The sequence below is a fragment of the Anguilla anguilla genome, chromosome 14 (genome assembly GCF_013347855.1).
Source record: "Anguilla anguilla isolate fAngAng1 chromosome 14, fAngAng1.pri, whole genome shotgun sequence".
Classification (NCBI taxonomy): domain Eukaryota; kingdom Metazoa; phylum Chordata; class Actinopteri; order Anguilliformes; family Anguillidae; genus Anguilla; species Anguilla anguilla.
In genome coordinates, this window is record NC_049214.1 from 22,903,189 (window position 1) to 22,923,870 (window position 20,682).

General features: G+C 41.8%; 1 protein-coding gene across 1 annotated transcript; it reads right to left on the reverse strand.

The window, feature by feature from the left end:
• Positions 1-6,186: 6,186 nt before the first annotated feature.
• Positions 6,187-11,409, reverse strand: LOC118213014 (PR domain zinc finger protein 12-like). Its single transcript, XM_035391603.1, has 6 exons — positions 10,904-11,409; positions 8,760-8,950; positions 8,358-8,513; positions 7,599-7,713; positions 6,616-7,001; positions 6,187-6,192 (listed from the first exon to the last, which is right to left on the reverse strand). Exons 1-6 carry the CDS (start codon positions 11,118-11,120, stop codon positions 6,187-6,189), a joined length of 1,071 nt encoding a protein of 356 aa, XP_035247494.1. The 5' UTR covers positions 11,121-11,409.
• Positions 11,410-20,682: the final 9,273 nt, after the last annotated feature.

Genomic DNA, 20,682 nt, shown 5'->3' on the forward strand with positions numbered 1-20,682 from the left:
TGGTTTACTGAAATGTGGGGGTGGAAACGTGTAGCGTCAGAGCGTGCGTGATGCGCAACATGGCTAATAGAAGCAACTGCGCATGTTTTTTTTCCTTCACATAACAGGCAAAGATTGACAGTAAATTGGCTGTGGACCGGATTGCTTTCTTTAAACTTGCTGTAATTAACTACATTATCCGATTATGACAAACGTTGGCTCCAAAGTTTTGACGAATGAAAAAAAACAACAAAACACAGATGGCTGGTATCAATTACACTTTGGTACTGCCACAATATCCAGTACCAGGCCGCTTGTGTTTTTTTGTTTTGTTTTTGCGCATTTATTGAATAACAAACCAATAAACTTTATAAACTTTTTTTTTCAATTTCTACCATAAAAAAAAAAATATTTTTTTTACTTAAAAATAATCTTGGACACAGCTTTCCTTGAAATTGCCTCCTTTGGCTTTAATTACTATTAAACACATTATTGGAAGTCTATACAATCATTTTGGAAAGTTGAATGTGGAGGGAGGTGGTCTAAAAGGATGCGTATCTGCAAAAAGCCCTTGCTACGTTCTGTTAACGAGAAGAAAAGGCTCCATTTGGCCAAGCACCATCAACACAGGACCAAGAAAGATTGGGAAAAGGCAGATCATAGTTACCATTTCACTATAGTCAGGGAAGCTGGTTTCTCTCTAGTTGCATTGAGTTCCTCCTGTAGTTGCAGTTTTACAAAGGTTTTTTTTTTTTCTAGACACAAAATATTTTGTCTTCTGCCTCTGATGTTATCCTTCTTCCTGGTCTTCTCTGTTAACATTACTGCCCATCAGCTGGACCCTTCTGAGTGTGTACTGAACACTGCACCCGGGAATCTTTAGCTTCTTTGCAATTTCTTGAATGACCTTGCAACAGCTCCTTCCTAACAAAGCCTAACTCATTCTTCTTTGCCATATTTCTTGCAACCTCAGGGCCTACCTTACTTATACTCCAGACCAATGGTATTAGGCAACCTGTGGTTTTAAAAAACTTAAGGTACATAAGATTTCAGTAAATTTATCTACCCCTCCACCTCCCACTTTGAAAAATGATTGGATAGGCTTCCAATCATTTGTATCATTGTAATTAAAGCCAAAGGGGTCTATTTTGAGGAAAGTCATGTCTAAGATTTTTTTTTTGTTTTTAAGTAAAACTCATCTTTTTGTGATATTGCAGGTAGAAATTTTAAAATACGTTTGTACTTTGGTTTGGTGTTAAATAAATACTCATAAATTAACCAAATTATTAGTAAAAAAAGAAAAATAGCACAGGTGGCCTCCAAAATACTTTTGGCCTGTACTGGATGTAGTTAAGGGCTGTAAAGGCCTAGTCGTTCCCTCCAATAGATACATGGATATAATCAAAAACAGAACACCAGTTCAAATACAAATAGTGATCTGTTCCGAATGTGAGTAAATGGCATCATCTTAATGTGAATACATAGGCTATATGTTCTACGTCATGTGAATTAAAGTTACCATGTGAGCGCTTTAATGCTGCAAACTTGGTTTGTATGCTTAGGGGGAATCCGCAAACCAAATTTAAAGAAAGCACCGCCTTCAGAAAACCTGGATCAAACTGATCCTTCGCCAACTCTACGCGGTACGGCAAAAGGTAAATAAGAGACCTTTAATTTCCATTAATCCTCAGCAGTGAAACATAAGAGCCTACTTTCTGGTAACTCATCCTGCAGTGTTTATGTCATACAGTAACAGTTAAATGAACAAAGCCATGGTACCGTGCCAATATTATTATTTACTTAACTTTCACAAAACCAGAGCACACTTTGGGCTTGGCTTGTGCTGTCTCATCTGCAGCATCGCTGGGGAAAATAATGATTTTGGAGGTGAGTGAGAGGTGTATGACGCAGAGAGACAGATCTTTGGGTAACTGTACTGTCTTTGGCAAGGAAAGGAAACACTGTTCAGTGCCTTTGTGAGAAGTTAGGGGGAGCAGGAGTTTGGGGGGGGGGGGGGGGCGCGCTAGTCTGGGATGGGATGAGGAATATGGAATGGGGTCTGGGTACAGAAAAGGGTCCAGGGAAGGTTCCACTTGGTATATTAGTTTTTTCATTCATTCATTATTTAATTTATAAATTGGCACAAAAATTGCACTGGGGCATGTCCCATTCGCTCCCTAATTTATGAAATGGCCCAATTGTCTGCAACTGCAGCTGCTTTCACAGGCAAACCCCACTGCATGGACAACTGCAGTTCCCCTCCGAAACACATGGTGTCGCCAGATGCCTCTTTTCACACTGCCAAGTACAGCTAAGCCTGCATAGAGTGGAGTTAGAGGAAGACCTTTCATATGCAGTCTATGGGCACCCAATCGACCAGCAGGGGGCACTAAATAGTGATGAAACACATTCCTAACTGACTGAACCCGCCCGTACCCCCTGGGGGGCGCAATCACTCATCCCCCCGCGGAGCTACCAGCCACGATCAAACCTGGCAGGGTCCAAATTCAATCATCTTTTTTAAAAGTTTTCTTTTTTTTAATGAATTTTCCACACCAGTTTTCAAATCCCAATGACAGCTGTAGGCCTGTCCTTCACTGCAAGGATGTCCCACCAATTCCACACTAGTCTAGCACGCAGATCCTCTGAGGTGTGTGCTGCCAGCGAACCTCTTCGGTCACGATGCAGCATTCAGACTCCAGCTATCATGGCTGATTCAAGGTAAGACCTCGTCGCAACCATCAAATCTGAGGGCTATTTCATAAAGCAGGACTGCTGAGTTAGCTGGATAACTGCACTGAGTAAAACCCGGAACAGCGCCTTTTACCTCAGTCCATGTTCCAGATTTGGGAGGGTTCCGGTTTTAGTTATCCAGCTACCTCCGTAATCCTGCTTCGCGAAACAGGGCCCTGACCTTCGCTAGAAGGGATTTACCTGAGGATTGCCAGCTTCCTCCGGGGAGGTTAAGGGCATGCATACCTGCAGGACAGAATGACAGTCGTGCCTCTACACTTCCACCACCTTCCGTCACAACAAGAGCCAAGGAGGCAGACTTCAGTTCCAAAAAAAGAGGGTGGGGCAGCGATTAAACCTGAGTTTAATAAGGGTGCGTGTGCTTTAGGCGTGCTAACGCCAGATATGCTCTGCTCAGAATGTATCCCATCATGCCAAAGTACATCTCCCATACCTCTATGTGTGTGGAGACCACCCAGCCTCAAACCACCTCTCCACATCACTGCCAAAACACACAAAAACGACTGCATAGAAAACCTCCTGTGGTGATTTACTACTGCAGCGGTATGGAAATAGTATCTTGCAGCACATGTCATTCTGAGACATGTGCTGCAAGATGGTATGGAAATAGTATCTTGCAGCACATGTCACTCTGAGACATACCTGGTCTCACCAATCACAGGCTACGACGCCAGTACAAGGGAACCTCCAGTCTGTGCAGTAACCTTTCAGTCTATGTTCATCGTACCGTATGTGCTGAAAATTCACTTAAATGGGATTCATGCATAAATGATGCCAGCACAATTTTGTAACATGGTGCAATGCAAGAAAATGGTGCCAAAAAAATCGAAATCCAACCAACTTTGTTCATACAGGAGCTGCAGAAGCTGGTGCATGTTGAAATTCCTTGTTTGCAGTGTTCTCTCTATTTGCTCACTGCAGAAAAGGAGGACCTATGACTAGCACATACCCCTGCATATCCACCTGATGGGTCTCACACACAGGAGCTGGTTCACCCTCTCCACCTCACCAGCGTAGCTTCTTCTGTGTAGGTGGCACCACTGGGAGAAAACAGCCCTGCAATTGGCAGGGCATCAATCACATTCTCTGCTCGACAGGTTTAAACTAGCTGGTAAACCGAAATTTAGCAGCACAGAAAAAAATGTAATAAACAGAGAATTCTGCCCAAACCTGATTGGCCCATTTTTTAACCAATGACATCAACTTTCACCTTCCACTGTCTTTCAACCGTTGTTGATATGGTATTTTAGACGTCTCGAAGGCTCAAACTATGATGGCGTGAAACAGGAAGTTGTACGTGAGGGATGACAACTGCACTGTTCCTGTTGGTTGAGGCCATGAAAAATTTAAATATGTCTGTAAACAGAATAAATGTTAAAAAAAAATTTAAAAAATCTAAAGGGTCATGGTGGAAAAAATCATCGGAGTCTTCTATTTCACTAATCAAAAGTCATATTTTGTCAAAATAAAAAATCTTTATAGCATATTTCATATAGCAAGAGTAAAAGGAGAAAAAAGGAATTTGTTAGTCCATTAACATTAACAACATACATGAAAATATATGGAATTTAAGACAACAAGCTTGGGCATCCACGATTGTGTGTGTGCGAGTGAGTGCGTGTGTGTGATTTTTACACTCGACTCAAAAGCGACACCCCGTGGAAAAGTATAAAACAACTGTGATGGGGTGAGGCCACAGAAAACGTTGCTAGGCTGCTATCAAGCTTGTTCATTGGCGATATGATATCTATACGGAAAAAAGGCAACAAACAAAAAAGCGAGGCGTTTTGCAAGTTTCGGACTATATGATTAGTGGCAGGCAGTTCAACGAATGTAAGTATTTTCATTTTTAACAAATGAGATATGAACTAAGTCCACTAAGTCCACAGCTAACAAAAAATTTACCCGAAGTCTTCTTGGCCCCATCTAGTGGACACAACGGATACGGTTACAGAGAAGCTCAAATTAATTGTCTGCCGCCCGCTACAAATTCATATTGGAATATGGCCATTTATTCATTTTTCCTACCTGTTGTTATTTAACCATGTATAAAGAATGTGCATACCTGGATGTCTGCTTTATTGGTTTCCTTTTCACATATTTAAATTGTTAATCCCATAATGAAATACGTACTCTTTCCTCCACCCCCATTATATAGTCCATTAACAGTCAAAGTGACCCTCAAAACGAACCGCTGCAATAATGCGTATGAAATAGCCGTCAATATTATATATATTTTTTTGACTCTACGTTGGCTTTATTAAAGTGACCGTTTGATGGTTTGTAGTTTACATTTCAATTCGCCGCACACATTTACAAACTGGTTTTGGTAGGCACACTGTGGTGATTCCAGGCAAAGTGTTGAACAAATCAGCTAAATGAAGGCTATAAATGACTACGCCTCCGAATGATGCAAAAACGTACAGGGTCCTTAGACTCTTAAAAGGAAAATTAATTGCTGGTTGGGCGTTTCACGTTTGTAAAACGCACGTCTATAAACATACCTAGTTTAAAATAAAATGACTCGATACCAAAGTTATTTTGTGGACGTTTATTTGTTATACATTTTAAAGTACAACATTATTTACAAATGTAAACATAATATACTGTTAATAATATATAATAACATCTTGGAAATAATTTTACACATATGTACATACTTACTTTTCATAATTCGTAGAAGAACACAACTGAATATAGAAACATGACTGTTTATCGTTTTACGTTTTCTAAAATAACGTTGTTTCCTTCCTTTGAACTGACAGGCCTGTAGTAACACCGTGAAGACTCATGGGGAGCTCTCGTCAGACGAAACAAGAGGAATCCCATAAAATAGGTTAAAAAAAAAAAGTTTTGCCAAGGACTCACATTTGAACAATATCAAATAGACCTGGACCATAAACCGAATGTATCTCGGCGTTATATTTTCACGAACATTCCCGATAATTTTATGGAAAAGGCGTTTAAGTACCAGTACATACAGGAAGAAAGCCCACTTTTAGGGTTTATGTCTCCCAGGGTCATACATGGGAGGGACCATTTGTATTATATGGGTCTGAATTAATCTTCAAATCAAATATTTTTTATCATGCACTGTTCAAATATTAAATCAAAAAATGTTTACCTCAAAAATATAATTACTACATGCACAACAAATTATTTTGTCTATACTCTTTGAGTTTAAAAACTAGGGCCATGTGTGTGTATGAGGCAGTTCTGTTCTGTCTCCTTAAAAATAATGACAATACTGTGAAAATTTATATATATACGCACCAGGTAGATCTTGAGAATAATTTTCCATTAAAACCACAATATCCTCTCTAATGTCCACCCTCTCAAACAGTGTTGAAATATAGAACAGATTCCATTTTTCTTAGAATGTGCTTCACATTCTAAATCCTTAGCTGAGTTCCAGGCAAAACCAGTGGCTGGCTAACAGAATTAGTCAGTGCTCTATGTCTGTGGCACAGTTAGGCAGCTCAGACACCATGAGAAGGTACCAGTGAAATGCAAGCATTGGTAAAGTGCGGTGAAGCTGTCTGTGCGTGTGTGTGTGCACGTATATATGTGTGTTTACAGTGCATGTGTGTGCTTACAGTGTGTGTGTGTGTGTGTGCGCGCACGTGCATATGTGTGTTTAGAGTGCATGTGTGTGTGTTTACAGTGTGTGCATGTGTGTGTTTACATTGTGTGTGTGTTCACAGTGTGTGTTTATAGTGTGTGTTCACAGTGTCTACGTGTGTGTGCGTGTTCACAGCGCGTGCGTGTGTGCGTTTCACAGAGCACTCCGCCCGTCAGGTGTCGGGTCAGCGAGCCAGGGTGGGGCAGCAGGGCCACCTGCAGGGCGGGCGGGGGGGGGAGGGTGGTCGCCGTGGCAGCGGCAGCGGCGGCGGCGGCGGCGACCCCCGGCTGGTGGCGGGCGCTCTTCTGGTGCGCGCGCAGCCCGGCCAGCTGGGAGTAGGCGCTGTGGCAGGCGTGGCAGCGGTAGGGCCGCTCGCCCGTGTGCAGGCGCACGTGGTTGCGCAGCGTGGAGGACTGGCTGAAGCGGCGCTCGCAGTAGCGGCAGCAGAAGGGCTTGTCCAGTGTGTGGATGCGCATGTGCGAGCGCAGGTTGCTGCGCGAGTTGAAGCCGCGGCGGCAGATGACGCAGCGCATCCGCGCGGCGGGGGCCGACGAGGACGAGGAGGAGGAGGAGGAGGGCGAGGACGAGGACGAGGAGGAGGAGGAGGGCGAGGAAGATGGACAGCCGTCCCTCAAATGGGAGTCATCTGTGAGGTGGGGGGAGGGGTTTGTGAGTGATCTTAATCTCGTGAAAGCTGTGAGCACAACAGGTGGACATCTACGACCCAAGCCTTTATGGGACAGTTCACAGTTCACATGCTGTTAATATTAATCCTGATATTCAGAAAGAAACGGGTCTATGCGGAAATGATTTCGGCGCAAAGTGATTGGTCGAATGCAGGACGCATTCATAATCAGCACACCTGGAGAGCGCTTGGAACTCCCACCGGTGGAATAACTCCTTCTCAGAGCCCTAAACACCCTTTATTGTTTCAGATATTGATATTTTTCACCCCAGTATCTGTGAAAAGGGGAAAAGTCACAGTTTTCCAGTCATAGTGAGCAGAGCTCAGAGAGCAGTACCGGCTGTGAAGGAGCACGCTCCATCACACATTAAAGAGCCAGAGTGAGTAGGAGCTTAGATCAGATTAGGATCTATCGGCAGCTAAGGCCATAAGTGAAGGCAAAGGCCCAAATGAAGCCCCTCAGTAACCCTTAATTGCAGTGATAGTCATCAGAATCCCCCCAGACCACCTCCCCAACCCCCCCCCACCCCCGGCCCGCAGCTGTTTAAGCCTCCTCACCGCTCCTGTTCTTCTTCTGCTGCTCCTCCTTGGTTGCAGGCACTCCCGGGATCCCCAGGAAAGTGTTGTAAGAGTTCCCATACCACACCAGGAGCTCCTGGTCTGGGGGGATAGTCTGCGGGGGTGGGGGGGGGAGGAGGTTATTTTTATAGAAGAAGTGAACAAACTTCGGCTGACATCCATGCCTCACACCACCAACAAGCCAGGATGGAACAGCGAAGTCACTGACGTCACACAATACAATCGCTGACATCATAATGGAACCTCTGACATAACAGTTAGAATCACTGACAACACAATGGAATCTCTGGCATCACAATGGAATCACTGTCACCTTTTGTGGTGCTATTTCCACATCCCCCCCCCCCCCCCCCCCCCCTCATCTCCTGTCTCGATCTTTCTTACATATGAATTCTATTCCATTTTTTTTCTTATAATAAATGTTCTTACAGATTGCTCTGTCTTTGTGTAAAGTCACAGGGGGGAATCCAGAAACCCCCTGTTCAAAGCAGGTGTTCAATGACACACATCATTTCTCTTATTTATTGTGGCATGAAGCTGTCTCCCTATGAAAAGCTTTTACAATATTGTAGCAGAAGAGCAGGTCATCCCTGGTGCTCATTAGCAAAGATGAGGAAATGAGAATTGATATTTTGCAATTTAACAATGAACGATAAGAGTAGCCTATAGTGAACTGTATTCTCTTTTCACTCTGAGAAAAGCCCGTAAGAGCTTTTGAAGGCAAGCCGCCCTGTTCACCTCCACTGCTTTGTAGAAGATGCTACTGCCGATCTGCACCACTTCCAGGTTCTGCTCCTGCTCGGTGCGCGCGCATTTAATGTAGGTCATCCAGCTGCGGTGATCCGCCTGGCTCGCGTCGATGAAGTAGCGCACGGTTCCGTCCGAGTTGAACACCTGAGAGCGCGAGAAAAAAACATCACAATTCTGTGAAGGCCTGCCTGAATCTGTGCGAAGATCGCGAGTTATTAAATAATATATACTATGTTGAATTTATAGATCGCCTTTCGTGATAAGGAGACGAAATCATATATGTTTCTCCTCTGTTGTTACAGGAATCATTTCAATGGTACCTATGGTTACGCACTCACGCGCGCACGCACAAACACACACACACACACACACACACACACACACACACACCTCCCACATTAGGTTGTTGTTCCTGAAGAGGTCCACGTGCTGGGGGGATATGACTCTGCCCGTGAAAGGTCCCATCTCCGTGCCGGCCTTGATCCAGGTCTTGGAGAATATCCCGAGTCCCTCGCCGGGGATGGAGCTCTGCGCGATGATCACCTCGCTGGGCAGGACCAGGCTCGAGAGCTTCTGCACTTCTGCCAAATGGAAAGGGTGGCTGACTTGTATTTAAGAACTGGCGGTACAGATGCGCGCGAGCAGGGACTGTGCCTGTGCGGCAAGTATCCGGTGACCCACTTCTGGTCACGCTCAGTGTCAGTTATTGTTCGGGCAAAAACAATATGACGCGCTGAACTGGCATTAAAGGTCTGTGAGAAGAAATTCATTATGAAATATAATTTTACAAAAATGATAATTCGACTAGAATACAAATTTAAACAAACAAACTCGTAGCTGGAATAATGGATCATATGATTCAATTTTTATTTATTTTACAAAATGCCAATAAAACAGTTCATATATCAAGGTACAAATAAAGTAACCTGAACCTGAACCTGAAAGGTTTAGTAGTAAACAATCATCTCCGGCAAAACAGGCAATTTACCTTTATTTTGAATAATTTGCTTGCACGTTTTAAAAATATCAAGGTTGCGCTGTAGAATGTCATCTAAAAATAATTAAATCGGGCTGTAACAATTTTAGCAGTGTATTCTAAGCAGGGAACATAATGCAGCGTCTCGTTTAGGTGCCGGAATATTTAAGCTTTGCCACCCATTAATTCCATTAAATGAATAAAGTTAAACTGATTGTTCAAGAAACGGAATATCCCAAACGCGTTTTCCTCTTTACACAAAGCTTTAAAAACGAAGGTTTCTTTAATGTCAATTTCAAAGGCATTTTGAGACGGGTAAAGAAGGCAGACCCAAAAGAGGTTAAACGGTCTTCTTTTACTCGGGGTCCAGCAATCTGTCATGCTTTAGATGTGATATTCATTAAACTCAAGTGGAGAGAAACGACTAATTCCAGATTCATTATCCCTTTAAGAACTTTGTAGCAATAAATTTGCGCTGAATGAACTGAGGACTTGTTTAAAAGGCCCGGGAATTTGGCTGACAAAAAAAATGGAAAGGCGATTAGATGGTTGACATGGTATGAATGGTAATAGAATTAGCTTTCATGGCGCATTAGCGGAGGAACAGCAACCTTTTTAGGTGAGTAAAAGAGAAAAGAGCTGGAGCCCCATAGCTGCCAGAGGAGAAAAAGAGGCCGCCCGAAGACGGATGAATGAGGGACGTCGCAAAGAAAGGGAGCCGTTCTCGCTCCTCGGTTTAAGTGGAAACTTTCTCAGGTCAAGCACAAAGTTAACCAAATGAATTTAATACCCCTATTTTTCATTGAGTCACCAACAGTTACACGCCTAACAAGCTTCTAAATGCGAGGTCTCAATGCGCTAAACGGGTTAATGCGCTAAATTGGTGGAAATAAAGCGGAGAAAGCGGGAAACCCCGGAGAACAGTAATGCGAAAGTCACGGGGACCTTGGGAAGAAATCTCGAACAGTGCGCGAGTGTGGAGTTTTCACTTTTTTTCAGTTCATTCCAGTTGACAGCTGGGGCAGGGCTGCGACGGGACCCCACCGAAGTTTTAAGATCTTATTAAAAGGAGAGGTTTTTAGGCCCTTAATTCCTTCACCGTAAAATTTTCGGCCAATGAGCTCGCATGTTTAGTTTTTTTTTTTTTTTTTCGCGCCAAAGAAACTAAAAAGGTCGTTGGTGAACAGACTCACTGATCAGACTCACTAAAAAAAGCCGTCTTAAAGAAAAAAAAAACATTCAAAACTACATCAAAATCTATCTGAAGTGAATTTAAAATTGTAGAAAATAAATAAATTACAAGCAAGTTGATAACAACAGGCTTCTTATCTGGATGTTTCGGTGTTCTTTTGGCTCGCCTTAAGTATACATATACAGCCTATATAGCCTCTACATACACGTCTCTCCTATGAGACTGTACTGTCTCCAGATCCACAGATTCATGTTCATTTCTACACAAACGAATAAATAGCAAGACATTTCATGACAAATGAAAACACAGTAACTCACATTTGCATTGGCTACCACTGCATAAAAAAGGAGAAACAACTCAACTGACCTCCTGGGAAAGGCTGCGCGAGGACCTCCGCGGTGAAGGCGGTTTTGGGACTGGCGGCGTCGCGTTTTAACTCGAAGTGTTCCCCCAGCAGGTTCCTCCAGCGGCCGTACAGGAAGCTGTGCAGAATATCTGACGTAATGGTTTCGGAGAGTGAAATACCTGGCGCTTTAAATGCAGACATCAGTGCCAGAGATTCCGCGGGCAACACCGTACCCATGGCACCATCAATTTCAAAAATAACCGTAATATTATTATTATTAATAATAATAATAATAATAATAGCCTAATAATAACAATAATAATAATAATAATAATAAAATGTTGGCGTTGAATCAGGGCGAAGTCCGTTAAGGGTCAAAGGAAAGTTCAAATAAAATACTGCCGATCTGTAGGCTAGCCTATAATTTTGCCAAAACGATAGTCCTCCTTAGCATGCACGACGAGGTTTGAAATGTTCCGTCCTTTCCAAGTCTCGGCTCTCCTTATAAGTGGTTGTTTGACCCCTCTCCAATTATTTATTGATGACCCTCCCCTTGCTTGGCCATGCAAAAGGAGCAGTCTTAAATGAGTAGACACGCCATTGGGCAGGGAAACTGCGGAGAAGGAGGGGAAACGAAGAGAGCGAAGTGGGCGTTCAAATGAACCAAGCACCCACTGGATCCCTCTCAAACACGCGCAACACAAACACGCGCCAAGTTAAACCCGCTATCCCGGTGGACGCGTCCCGCCGTCCCCACCCGTTAAAGCGCGAACGACGCACCTAACAGCGCCATACACTTCTCGCGCTGCACCTTTCGTGGCGAAGGAAAAACAAAACTTGCATTCCATCCAGTTTGAAAGAAAACACGGGAACCGGCGGGATAATTATAATATGCTCTGAATATACGCGTAGTTTCTTCAGATTGGTCAATATATGATAATACTTGAAATCTCATTTTTCAATAATTCGTACGTTGCCAAATATAGACTTATCTTTCTGACAAAGATTCATTAGGAGGATACAGTGTGTCTGAAAGGTTGCCTAACTTGTATGTGGGAATAAAAGAGTACCAGAATTGATCAGTTTAAATATGCTAAATGGCTCGACCTGTGATAATTTTCTAGGATATTCCTGCGTAAATGCCTATAAGACTATATATATATATATATAACACGTTTACATAATTCCCAATGCACGTCATTTCTCCTGCATGAATACATGAATTTGAAGCTAGGAGTAGCCTACTTTAAACGTTCCTTCTGAGACCTTTAAGCATCCCTAATATTAATAAGGTCCTGGGTAATAATTGAATAAAACAATAGATGTGAGGTCTGTGTGTTTTAAAGCATTGTTCTAGAGCACAGAGAAATGTGAATCGTCTGAGTTGCGAGCCTACTATCTCTTGTAAGGGTGAGCGCTTTAATATTCATGGATGTAAGTATAAAGCCTTCAGTACATTGTGACAGTCTTTAGATGTGGTGCATACGGCCTTTCTCTCAATAGGCCGAGCTCTTTCTATTTACTCCGCTCTGGTTTTCAGATTTGATGGACTGGGAGTAAATGGGCAGTTTTTCCCCAGTTTTCCAGCAGAGAGAACATCTTTATTCTGTCCGGGGCTCGCGCGTTTCCCATTCAAGCCCCGACGAACTCATGTCACGAGAAAGAAAAGCGCTGCAAATCAATCTTTCACGGTATTTTTGAGGGCAGTTTGACATCCGTGCACTCCTCCGTTGTTGAAAAAGCTAGGGGATGGGTCCGAAACTGTGGACATGACTGGGGGGGGGGGGGGGGGGGGGTCCTACAAGAGGATAGGAAATTGAATGAGTCGACCGGAGAGATTTCGAGAGAAACGGGTCAGACGCGGGAAAAAGAAGGCGAGTGACAGTTCGCGAAGAAAAAGAGATTTGGTCTACAGCTCAACAACTGCTTGAGAGCGGTCGTTGTCCCCCCGTGACGCGCCTCATCTTTTTTCCCCCGTGATTTTCTCTCCCTATGTGAAAAGAATTTACAGAAACTGAAAAAGTTGAACGTTTATTTCAGGCTAACTTAAAATGTACATTTAGATTTTGCGGACGCTAGATGTATATGTATACGTATTTTTTCTTGATTTGACTCTGTACTCCACAATTTTAGATTCATGATCAAATAATGTGGTTAAAGTGCACATTCTCAGCTTGTATTGAAAGGTATTTTAAACACCTTGGTGTCAACATGTAGAAATGACAACACTTTTCATATATAACCCCCCCACCATAATATTAATATGGGACATATTAATATTATGTGAATGAAATTAGCCATGTTTAGTACTTTGTCGCATATCTTTTGTCTACTTGATGTTTGTTATCCATAGACATCACCAGGTGCTGAGTGTCTTCTCTAGTGATGCTCTGCCAGGCCTGTACTGCAGCCATCTTCAGCTCCTGCTTGTTTTGGGGGCTAATTGCTGTAAGTTTTCTCTTCAGCATATAAAATGCATGTTCAATTTAATTCAATTTAGGTGAATGATTGGCCAGTCAATAATTTTCCAGTTTTTATTTCTGAAAAACTCAATTGTTGCAGTATGTTTTGGATCATTGTCTTCCTGTAGGAAGACACGCGGTCCAATGAGTCTGGAGGCATTTGGCTGAACTTGAGCAGATAAGACGCTTTGTATACTTCAGAATTAATTCTGCTAATGCTATCAGCATCAACATTATCAGTGAAGGTAAGTGAGCCAGTATCTGTGGCAGCCATACATACATGCCCAAACCATGACATCCCCACCACCACGTTCACAGATGAAGGGGGTGCTTTGGATCCTGGGATATTCCTTTTGGCCTCCACACGTTGCTCTTGCCATCACTCTGATACAAGTGAATCTTGACCACAAGACCTTTTTACAGAAATCTGCTGGCTTTTTCTGGTAGTTCTTACAAAACTCTAACCTTACCATCCCGTTTTTGCAGATAACTGGTGGGACAGTAGTCACTGACACATCCATGCCCGTGTCCTGAAGAGTGTTTATGATCAGTCGGACATGTGTTTGGGTTTTTTCTTTATTATAGAGAGAATTCTTCAGACATCAGCCGTAGAGGTCTTCCTTGGCCTACCAGGCCCTTAGTGATTATTCAGATCACTAGTGCTCCCTTTCTTCTTAATGCTGTTCCAAACAGTTGATTTTGGTAAGCCTAGGGTTTGACCTGTGTCTCTATGCCTTTGTTTTTATTTTCTTATTTCTCAGCTTCATAATAGCTTCCTTGGCTTTCATTTACGCATCTCTGGTCCTCTTCTTGACAAACGCCAGTAATAGACATCAAAGGAAATCAAAAGCTTAGAATCAAGACTAGATAGGCTACCGAAAACGGTCTCATACCTGCACAAGGAAGCAATAGAACACACCTAACTAATCAGAAACACCTATGAAGCCACCAAACATTATGGTGCCGTGAAAAGGAAAGACTAGCCTACGTATAAAAAGCGCTGTAATTTCGACACGGTGAAACCAAAATGTATAACAATAAAAACTTTAACCACATGTGAATTACTGGATTACAAATGTAAAATAGTGAAGTAGGCTACAGCGCCAAATCAAGAATTAAATATAACGTCGCCCGAAATATATTGATATACACATTTATGATATAATAGAAATTAATATATTTGTATATATATTATTTGCACATACCTATGCAAACATTAAATTAATCATTTGGACGTGATCTAATCGAATTTAATTCGCCTTCTCCAAATTAGTCCTTTTAGACCTCGTTCTGTTTTAATAGATTTAAAAAAAATTTTTTTTTAGCTGATTTCACAAACAAAACATCAATTGTTAACTGCAACGGCAAATACAACTCTTGTTTTAACGAAAATGCATTTCACATTCAAACCTTATCGATATTCCGTCCAGGTTTAGAGGTGTGCAGTGTTAGGCCGATGTCTTAAAAGCACATTTTAAATAACGAATTAGTCTACGTATAAACAACAAATAGTAGGCTACATATCAGGGAACCAAAACCGAGGCATTCAATTCAACCGAAGTCGCGCTCCGTTCTCAACATTGCATTCGGAATTTAGTTACGTATAGGCTAGGTCATACATTTTTGTTTTCATACAATGTTAATGCTTGTCGTTGGTCTCACTGTGTCCCCGAGATCGTGGTTTCTGTAGGCCGTGTTAATGGCTGGTTTCCCTTTAAAAATCAAATTGTAGCCTATTTATTTCTCATTATGTGCTTTATTCAATTCATTTTTGTAGCCTGTTCCATTTTCATCTTTGCTAATTAATCTTAGTATAAATTGCTTCTACATAGTCTGCAATATCCAGGGTCATAGAGGCCTATTAAAGACGCGCTGTTAAAAAGGCTACGCGAATCGAATTATACGTTCAATTACAATTACAGGCTCAGTTACAATGTTGTTATGCGTCTTGAAAATGAATAAACAAACAACGCTTTACGGTTTCTTTTCCGTCACACAATTCTATCTGTTTTGGTTAACACTTTAACAATGCAATGTAATCGTAGTGGAAATACGTTAAACCAAAGCCAAAAACGGAAAATAATTGCTGCATCATTCTTTTAATTGAAGAGACACGAGCCAATGATCGACGCGACATAAAGAACAATACGCAACGAAATATCTAGCATCAGAGTGAACTATAGGCCTATATTTATGTAACTTAGCCTATTTGCTTTTATGACATATCACTACGTTGATCACTTTATACGTTCAGTAAAAACAGTTGTCAAACTATTAATGCAAACATAATTTCCGCAAGCAATTCAGGTAATTTTAATTTAAATATGAACGCAGTTCAAAAAACTAAAAAAAAAACGACGAATGCACATACGTTCATGTAAAAAACGCAAGATGCCAACAACTCGTTAGACACTGAAAACAACATCGGTTAGCTCTGCAAAGTTATTTTTTGTGATATTGAGGTTACAACCGTCAGTATTATCCTTTATTGTAGAATTATTTCCATCTGATAATCATTTGGAATTAATTTCTGAGATTAAAAAGGATCTGCCATTAAAGCAAACGGTCACTTCTTAAGATGTGAATTGTTCACAAAATAAATTAAAAAGAATAATAAAAAAGGATTATAAAACAAGATGCACTGCAAACGCAAAGGCTTGTCTGTAGCGTGTCCACAGTTGGCTGACAGCCTCACTGTGAGTAGTGAGTCCAAATTTGCTATTGTGCTGTAGCCCGTGGTTAGCACAGGCCTATCGTGTTTTAATTGCCCAAAACTCAGGGTATTTTACTTGTATATTACCTTTAAATTACATCAACAAAATTAGTACATTTACTTCAACATAAACCACACAAGGCATACTCTATCTTTGGCATTTAAAAAGGAATGTCTACATGTGGATTCACACACATTCACATAAATGCACTGACGGACAGACAGACAGACAGACACACGCACACACGTAGAGATTTACATAACCTCCTAAAACATGGCAATTCATTTTTGTCCCCTGTAGGGGACACGATTCTCTGGTCTTAATCTCAAGAATCATATATTCTACTACGCTGATACCTATACTGCAAGGGGCATCCAATAAAAATAAATAATATTTTTGAAAATATTTTCACTGCAACATGTTTTTGTCATCCAAGACACTTGTATAATGTTAAAAAAATTTCAAAACTTAAACTGTTTTTCTGCCGAATCTCAGGAGCGTAACTGTGTTTGGGCCCATGTGAGGGCTTGGTGTGACACAAATTCAGGCACGATCAGAACATTACTGATTCATATTAAAAGTCACACAATAAAATGTTCAGTGTTAATTCAACTCTAACAGTACATATGAGTCAAATGGTGACCATATTTACTCTGTAAGAATTTATTTAACACTGAACATTGTATGGTGCAATTGCAAAAAATTCAATCGTTTTCACGTGTTTACTAAAACTGGCATTCAATTTCTCATATTTGCACAGAAAAAAATACTTTTAAATGAGTATCAAGCTCAAATAGGCATCAAATTCAATTTTTCATGTGAAAGATAAACTGAGGATTTTTCCTAAAATGGCAATGAAATCAGTTCTTTTCATGACTGACAAAAAGAACAAAATGAAAGAACATTCAAACCTAGTATCAGTTCTTGAAAACCATATTGTATGTAATCATACTTAATCTCTTCCATCATTTTTCCTCAGACATCTTCAGTGTGCAAGGACGTGCTGTAATGGTCTTTTTGTGCCCTTGAAGTGTAGCACAAAGACCTCTCTGCCTTTAACACACACACTCACGTTTGTGTGTGTGTTTGTGTGTGTGCGTGTGTGTGTGAGACTTAAGATGCACTGAAATACAAAGACTACAGTCTAGCCGGGCAGATGCTCTATATTCTGACCAAATATTGAATTCCTTCCCCCTTCCCCCTGCTTCCGCCATTGTTGAAGGCCAGTGTTCCAGCTGACAGTGAGGAGCAATGCAGAAGGAGCAGCAGTTTGGAAGTCACCAGAACCTTCTAGAACACAGGCGTGAGAACCCAGTCCTGGAGGGTCTCCATGTCTGCTTGTCATTTGGTGAATTTGATTGGCTAAAGAGACCGCATACCTTGTTCTCAGGGCTTTGACAGCAGACAAGGCAATCACAAACACCCGCAAGCACCATAACTCTTCAAGACAAGACACTCCTGCCCTTGGACGTACAGATACAGGATGCAGGAGTTGAATATCTGGTTATCACATAGCTTCCAAAAACATGTAGCATTTAAAACCTCCTTAATGACTAAGTCACCGTGTCAGCAATGCATTAAACAGAAGAGGGTCTCTCTACGAATGTTCCGTTTGAATGGGGCACACTGCTTCACCTCAAACCAGACCTGAGAGCACACAGCAACAAGCATCTGGACTGGGGCTAAAACCACTGGGGGTGTGCGTATGTGAGAGTACACCCTTCTCTAAACAGATACAGGTACACACACACACTCACAGGTGGATCGCGAGACAGCATTCATCCACAGTGAGGGGGTCAGTCACAGAAAGCGCAGCCCTATAAACAGCAGCTAACTGCAGCCTACAGGGTGCTGGACTCAGCTAAAGAGCTAATATGGACCAGCTAAGGGTACTGGACTCAGCTAAAGGGCTAATATGGACCAGCTAAAGGTACTGGACTCAGCTAAAGGGCTAATGTGGACCAGCTAAGGGTACTGGACTCAGTTAAAGGGATAATATGGACCAGCTAAAGGTACTGGACTCAGCTAAAGGGCTAATGTGGACCAGCTAAGGGTACTGGACTCAGTTAAAGGGATAATATGGACCAGCTAAAGGTACTGAACTCAGCTAAAGGGCTAACATGGACCAGCTAAAGGTACTGGACTCAGTTAAAGGGCTAATATGGACCAGTTAAAGGGATAATATGGACCAGCTAAAGGTACTGGACTCAGCTAAAGGGCTAATATGGACCAGCTAAGGGTACTGGACTCAGCTAAAGGGATAATATGGACCAGCTGAAGGTACTGGACTCAGCTAAAGGGATAATATGGACCAGCTAAAGGTACTGGACTCAGTTAAAGGGCTAATATGGACCAGTTAAAGGGCTAATATAAACCAGCTAAAGGTACTGGACTCAGCTAAAGGGCTAATATAGATCAGCTAAGGGTATTGGACTCGGCTAAAGGGCTAATATGGACCAGCAATGGTACTTGACTCAGCTAAAGGGCTAATATGGACCAGCTAAGGGTACTGGATTCAGCTAAAGGGCTAATATGGACCATCTAAGGGTACTGGATTCAGCTAAAGGGCTAATATAGACCAGCTAAGGGTACTGGACTCAGCTAAAGGGCTAATATGGACCAGCTAAGGGTACTGGACTCAGTTAAAGGGCTAATATGGACCAGTTAAATTGCTAATATGGACCAGCTAAGGGTACTGGACTCAGTTAAATTGCTAATATGGACCAGCTAAAGGTACTGGACTCGGCTAAAGGGCTAATATGGACCAGCTAAGGACGAAAACCAGGCTTCCAGAAGCCAGATATGGGCAATAAATCAAATTCATGAAGAGAATCTGACTATCTTCAAACGCAGACTAAAGACTCATCTCTTCAGGCTGCACCTCTCCCCACCCCGCCCTAGCCTATAGTTTAGCTCAATGTACCTAGTTAGGCTAATTACGATTACGTTAGTTTTTATTTGGCAGGATTGTTTTAGTTTTTGTCTGATTCTGATTAGGCAAATGTGATTTCAGTGCTAGTTTGTACTTGGCAGGATTGTTGTTTGCTGAACAGGTTACTCTACAGGGTTGGAGTCCTGATCTATGTGGTCACTTCTGGCACTACGATCTTCACTTCACTCTAGTGTGTTTCTTTTGCACCTCTGCACCTTGAACTAATGCACTTGTTGTACGTCGCTCTGGATCAGAGCGTCTGCTAAATGCCTGTAATGTAATGTAATGTAATGAAGAGATTGACATATCAATACATTTCCAAAACAACATTTCCAAGACTGGGATGGGTACACATCCATTCCAAAAAAAAGTATACAGTTCCCACCATAATGTTTTGGACAAAATTATATATATTTTGATCAATTTAATAAATTGACACTATAGCACAGTCCTTAAATGTTTGGACAGTGACACAGTTTTGATTTGGCTCTGTGGTCTGGTTATAGTATTGCAGCAGTGAACACGGATAAAGTTCAGACTGTCAGCTCTAATATGAGGGTATTCACATCCATATCCAGTGATTCATGTAGGAATTACAGGGTTTTTAAAAAATACTTAGTCCCCCTCCCCATTCCAATTTTAAGGGATCAATCGTATTTGGCAAATTAACATAATATTAAAGTTGTGATATTTAGTACTTGGTTGCAAATCCTTCACATTCAATGTCTTAAGTCTGTGACTCGGATATCGTCAGATGCTGGGTATTTTCCCTGGTGATGCTCTGCCAGAACTGTACTGCAGCCATATTTAGTTCCTGTTTGTTTCTGGGGTGTTTTACCTTCAGTCTTGTCTTCAGCAATGGGTGACTGATTGGTCACTGACATAGCCACTCAAAAACATTCCACTGTCTGGCCCAGGCAAACCCCTTGCTTGCTTTAGCAATACGTATCAAATAAGTTGAGGCATTTGGTTGGATCTGAGCAGATAACATGTTTCTGTAAACTTAAGAATTCACCTTGTTACTGTCATCAGCAGTCACGTCATCAGTAAAGACAAGTGAGCCAGTTCCAGTAGCAGCCATACATGCACAAGCCATAGCACTACCTCCTCCATGTTTCACAAATAAGGCTGTATGCTTAGTAATTTCTTTCTTCACTTTTCTCTTTCCATCACTTATAGGCTAAACTTGTCTCATCTATCCATGAGTTTGTTCTATAACTCCACATTTAAAAGAACATTTTTTAAAAGCTAACTGTAACCTGCCATTCTGTTCTTGAGGTTTACCAGTGGTTTCCATCTGCAGTGAAGCTGGTGTAGTCTTCTCTTTTAGTCTGGCACAGCCATGCCCATATCCCGGGGAGTGGTCTTGATCTGTTTGACAGTTGAAAAGGCTTCTTTCTTTTCCCAAAACTGAAGGTATTCTTTGGTGATCCACTAAAGTGGTCTTCTGTGGTCTACCAGAAGCTATGGCTGAGCTCACAAATTTGTTCTGGCTTCTGTGTACCAAAACCAGTTGTTTTTTGACACATCAGATGTTTTGGATATGATTTATTCTTATCTTCCACCCCATGAAGGCCTGCTTTACTGGTAATACACACTTAGTCGGTCCTCACGTCGAGGGACGACAGCAAGGTTCCAAATGCAAATCTCACGTGTAGAATCAACTCTGGACCTTTCTCTAGTGTTCTTGT

Coding starts and splice junctions, on each gene's coding strand:
- LOC118213014 (XM_035391603.1), bottom strand. CDS start 11,120: ATGGGTACGGTGTTGCCCGCGGAATCTCTGGCACTGATGTCTGCATTT. Junction 8,951..10,903: donor CGCGCAGCCTTTCCCAGGAG/GTCAGTTGAGTT, acceptor TCCATTTGGCAG/AAGTGCAGAAGCTCTCGAGC. Junction 7,714..8,357: donor TCTTCTACAAAGCAGTGGAG/GTGAACAGGGCG, acceptor CCACCCCCGCAG/ACTATCCCCCCAGACCAGGA.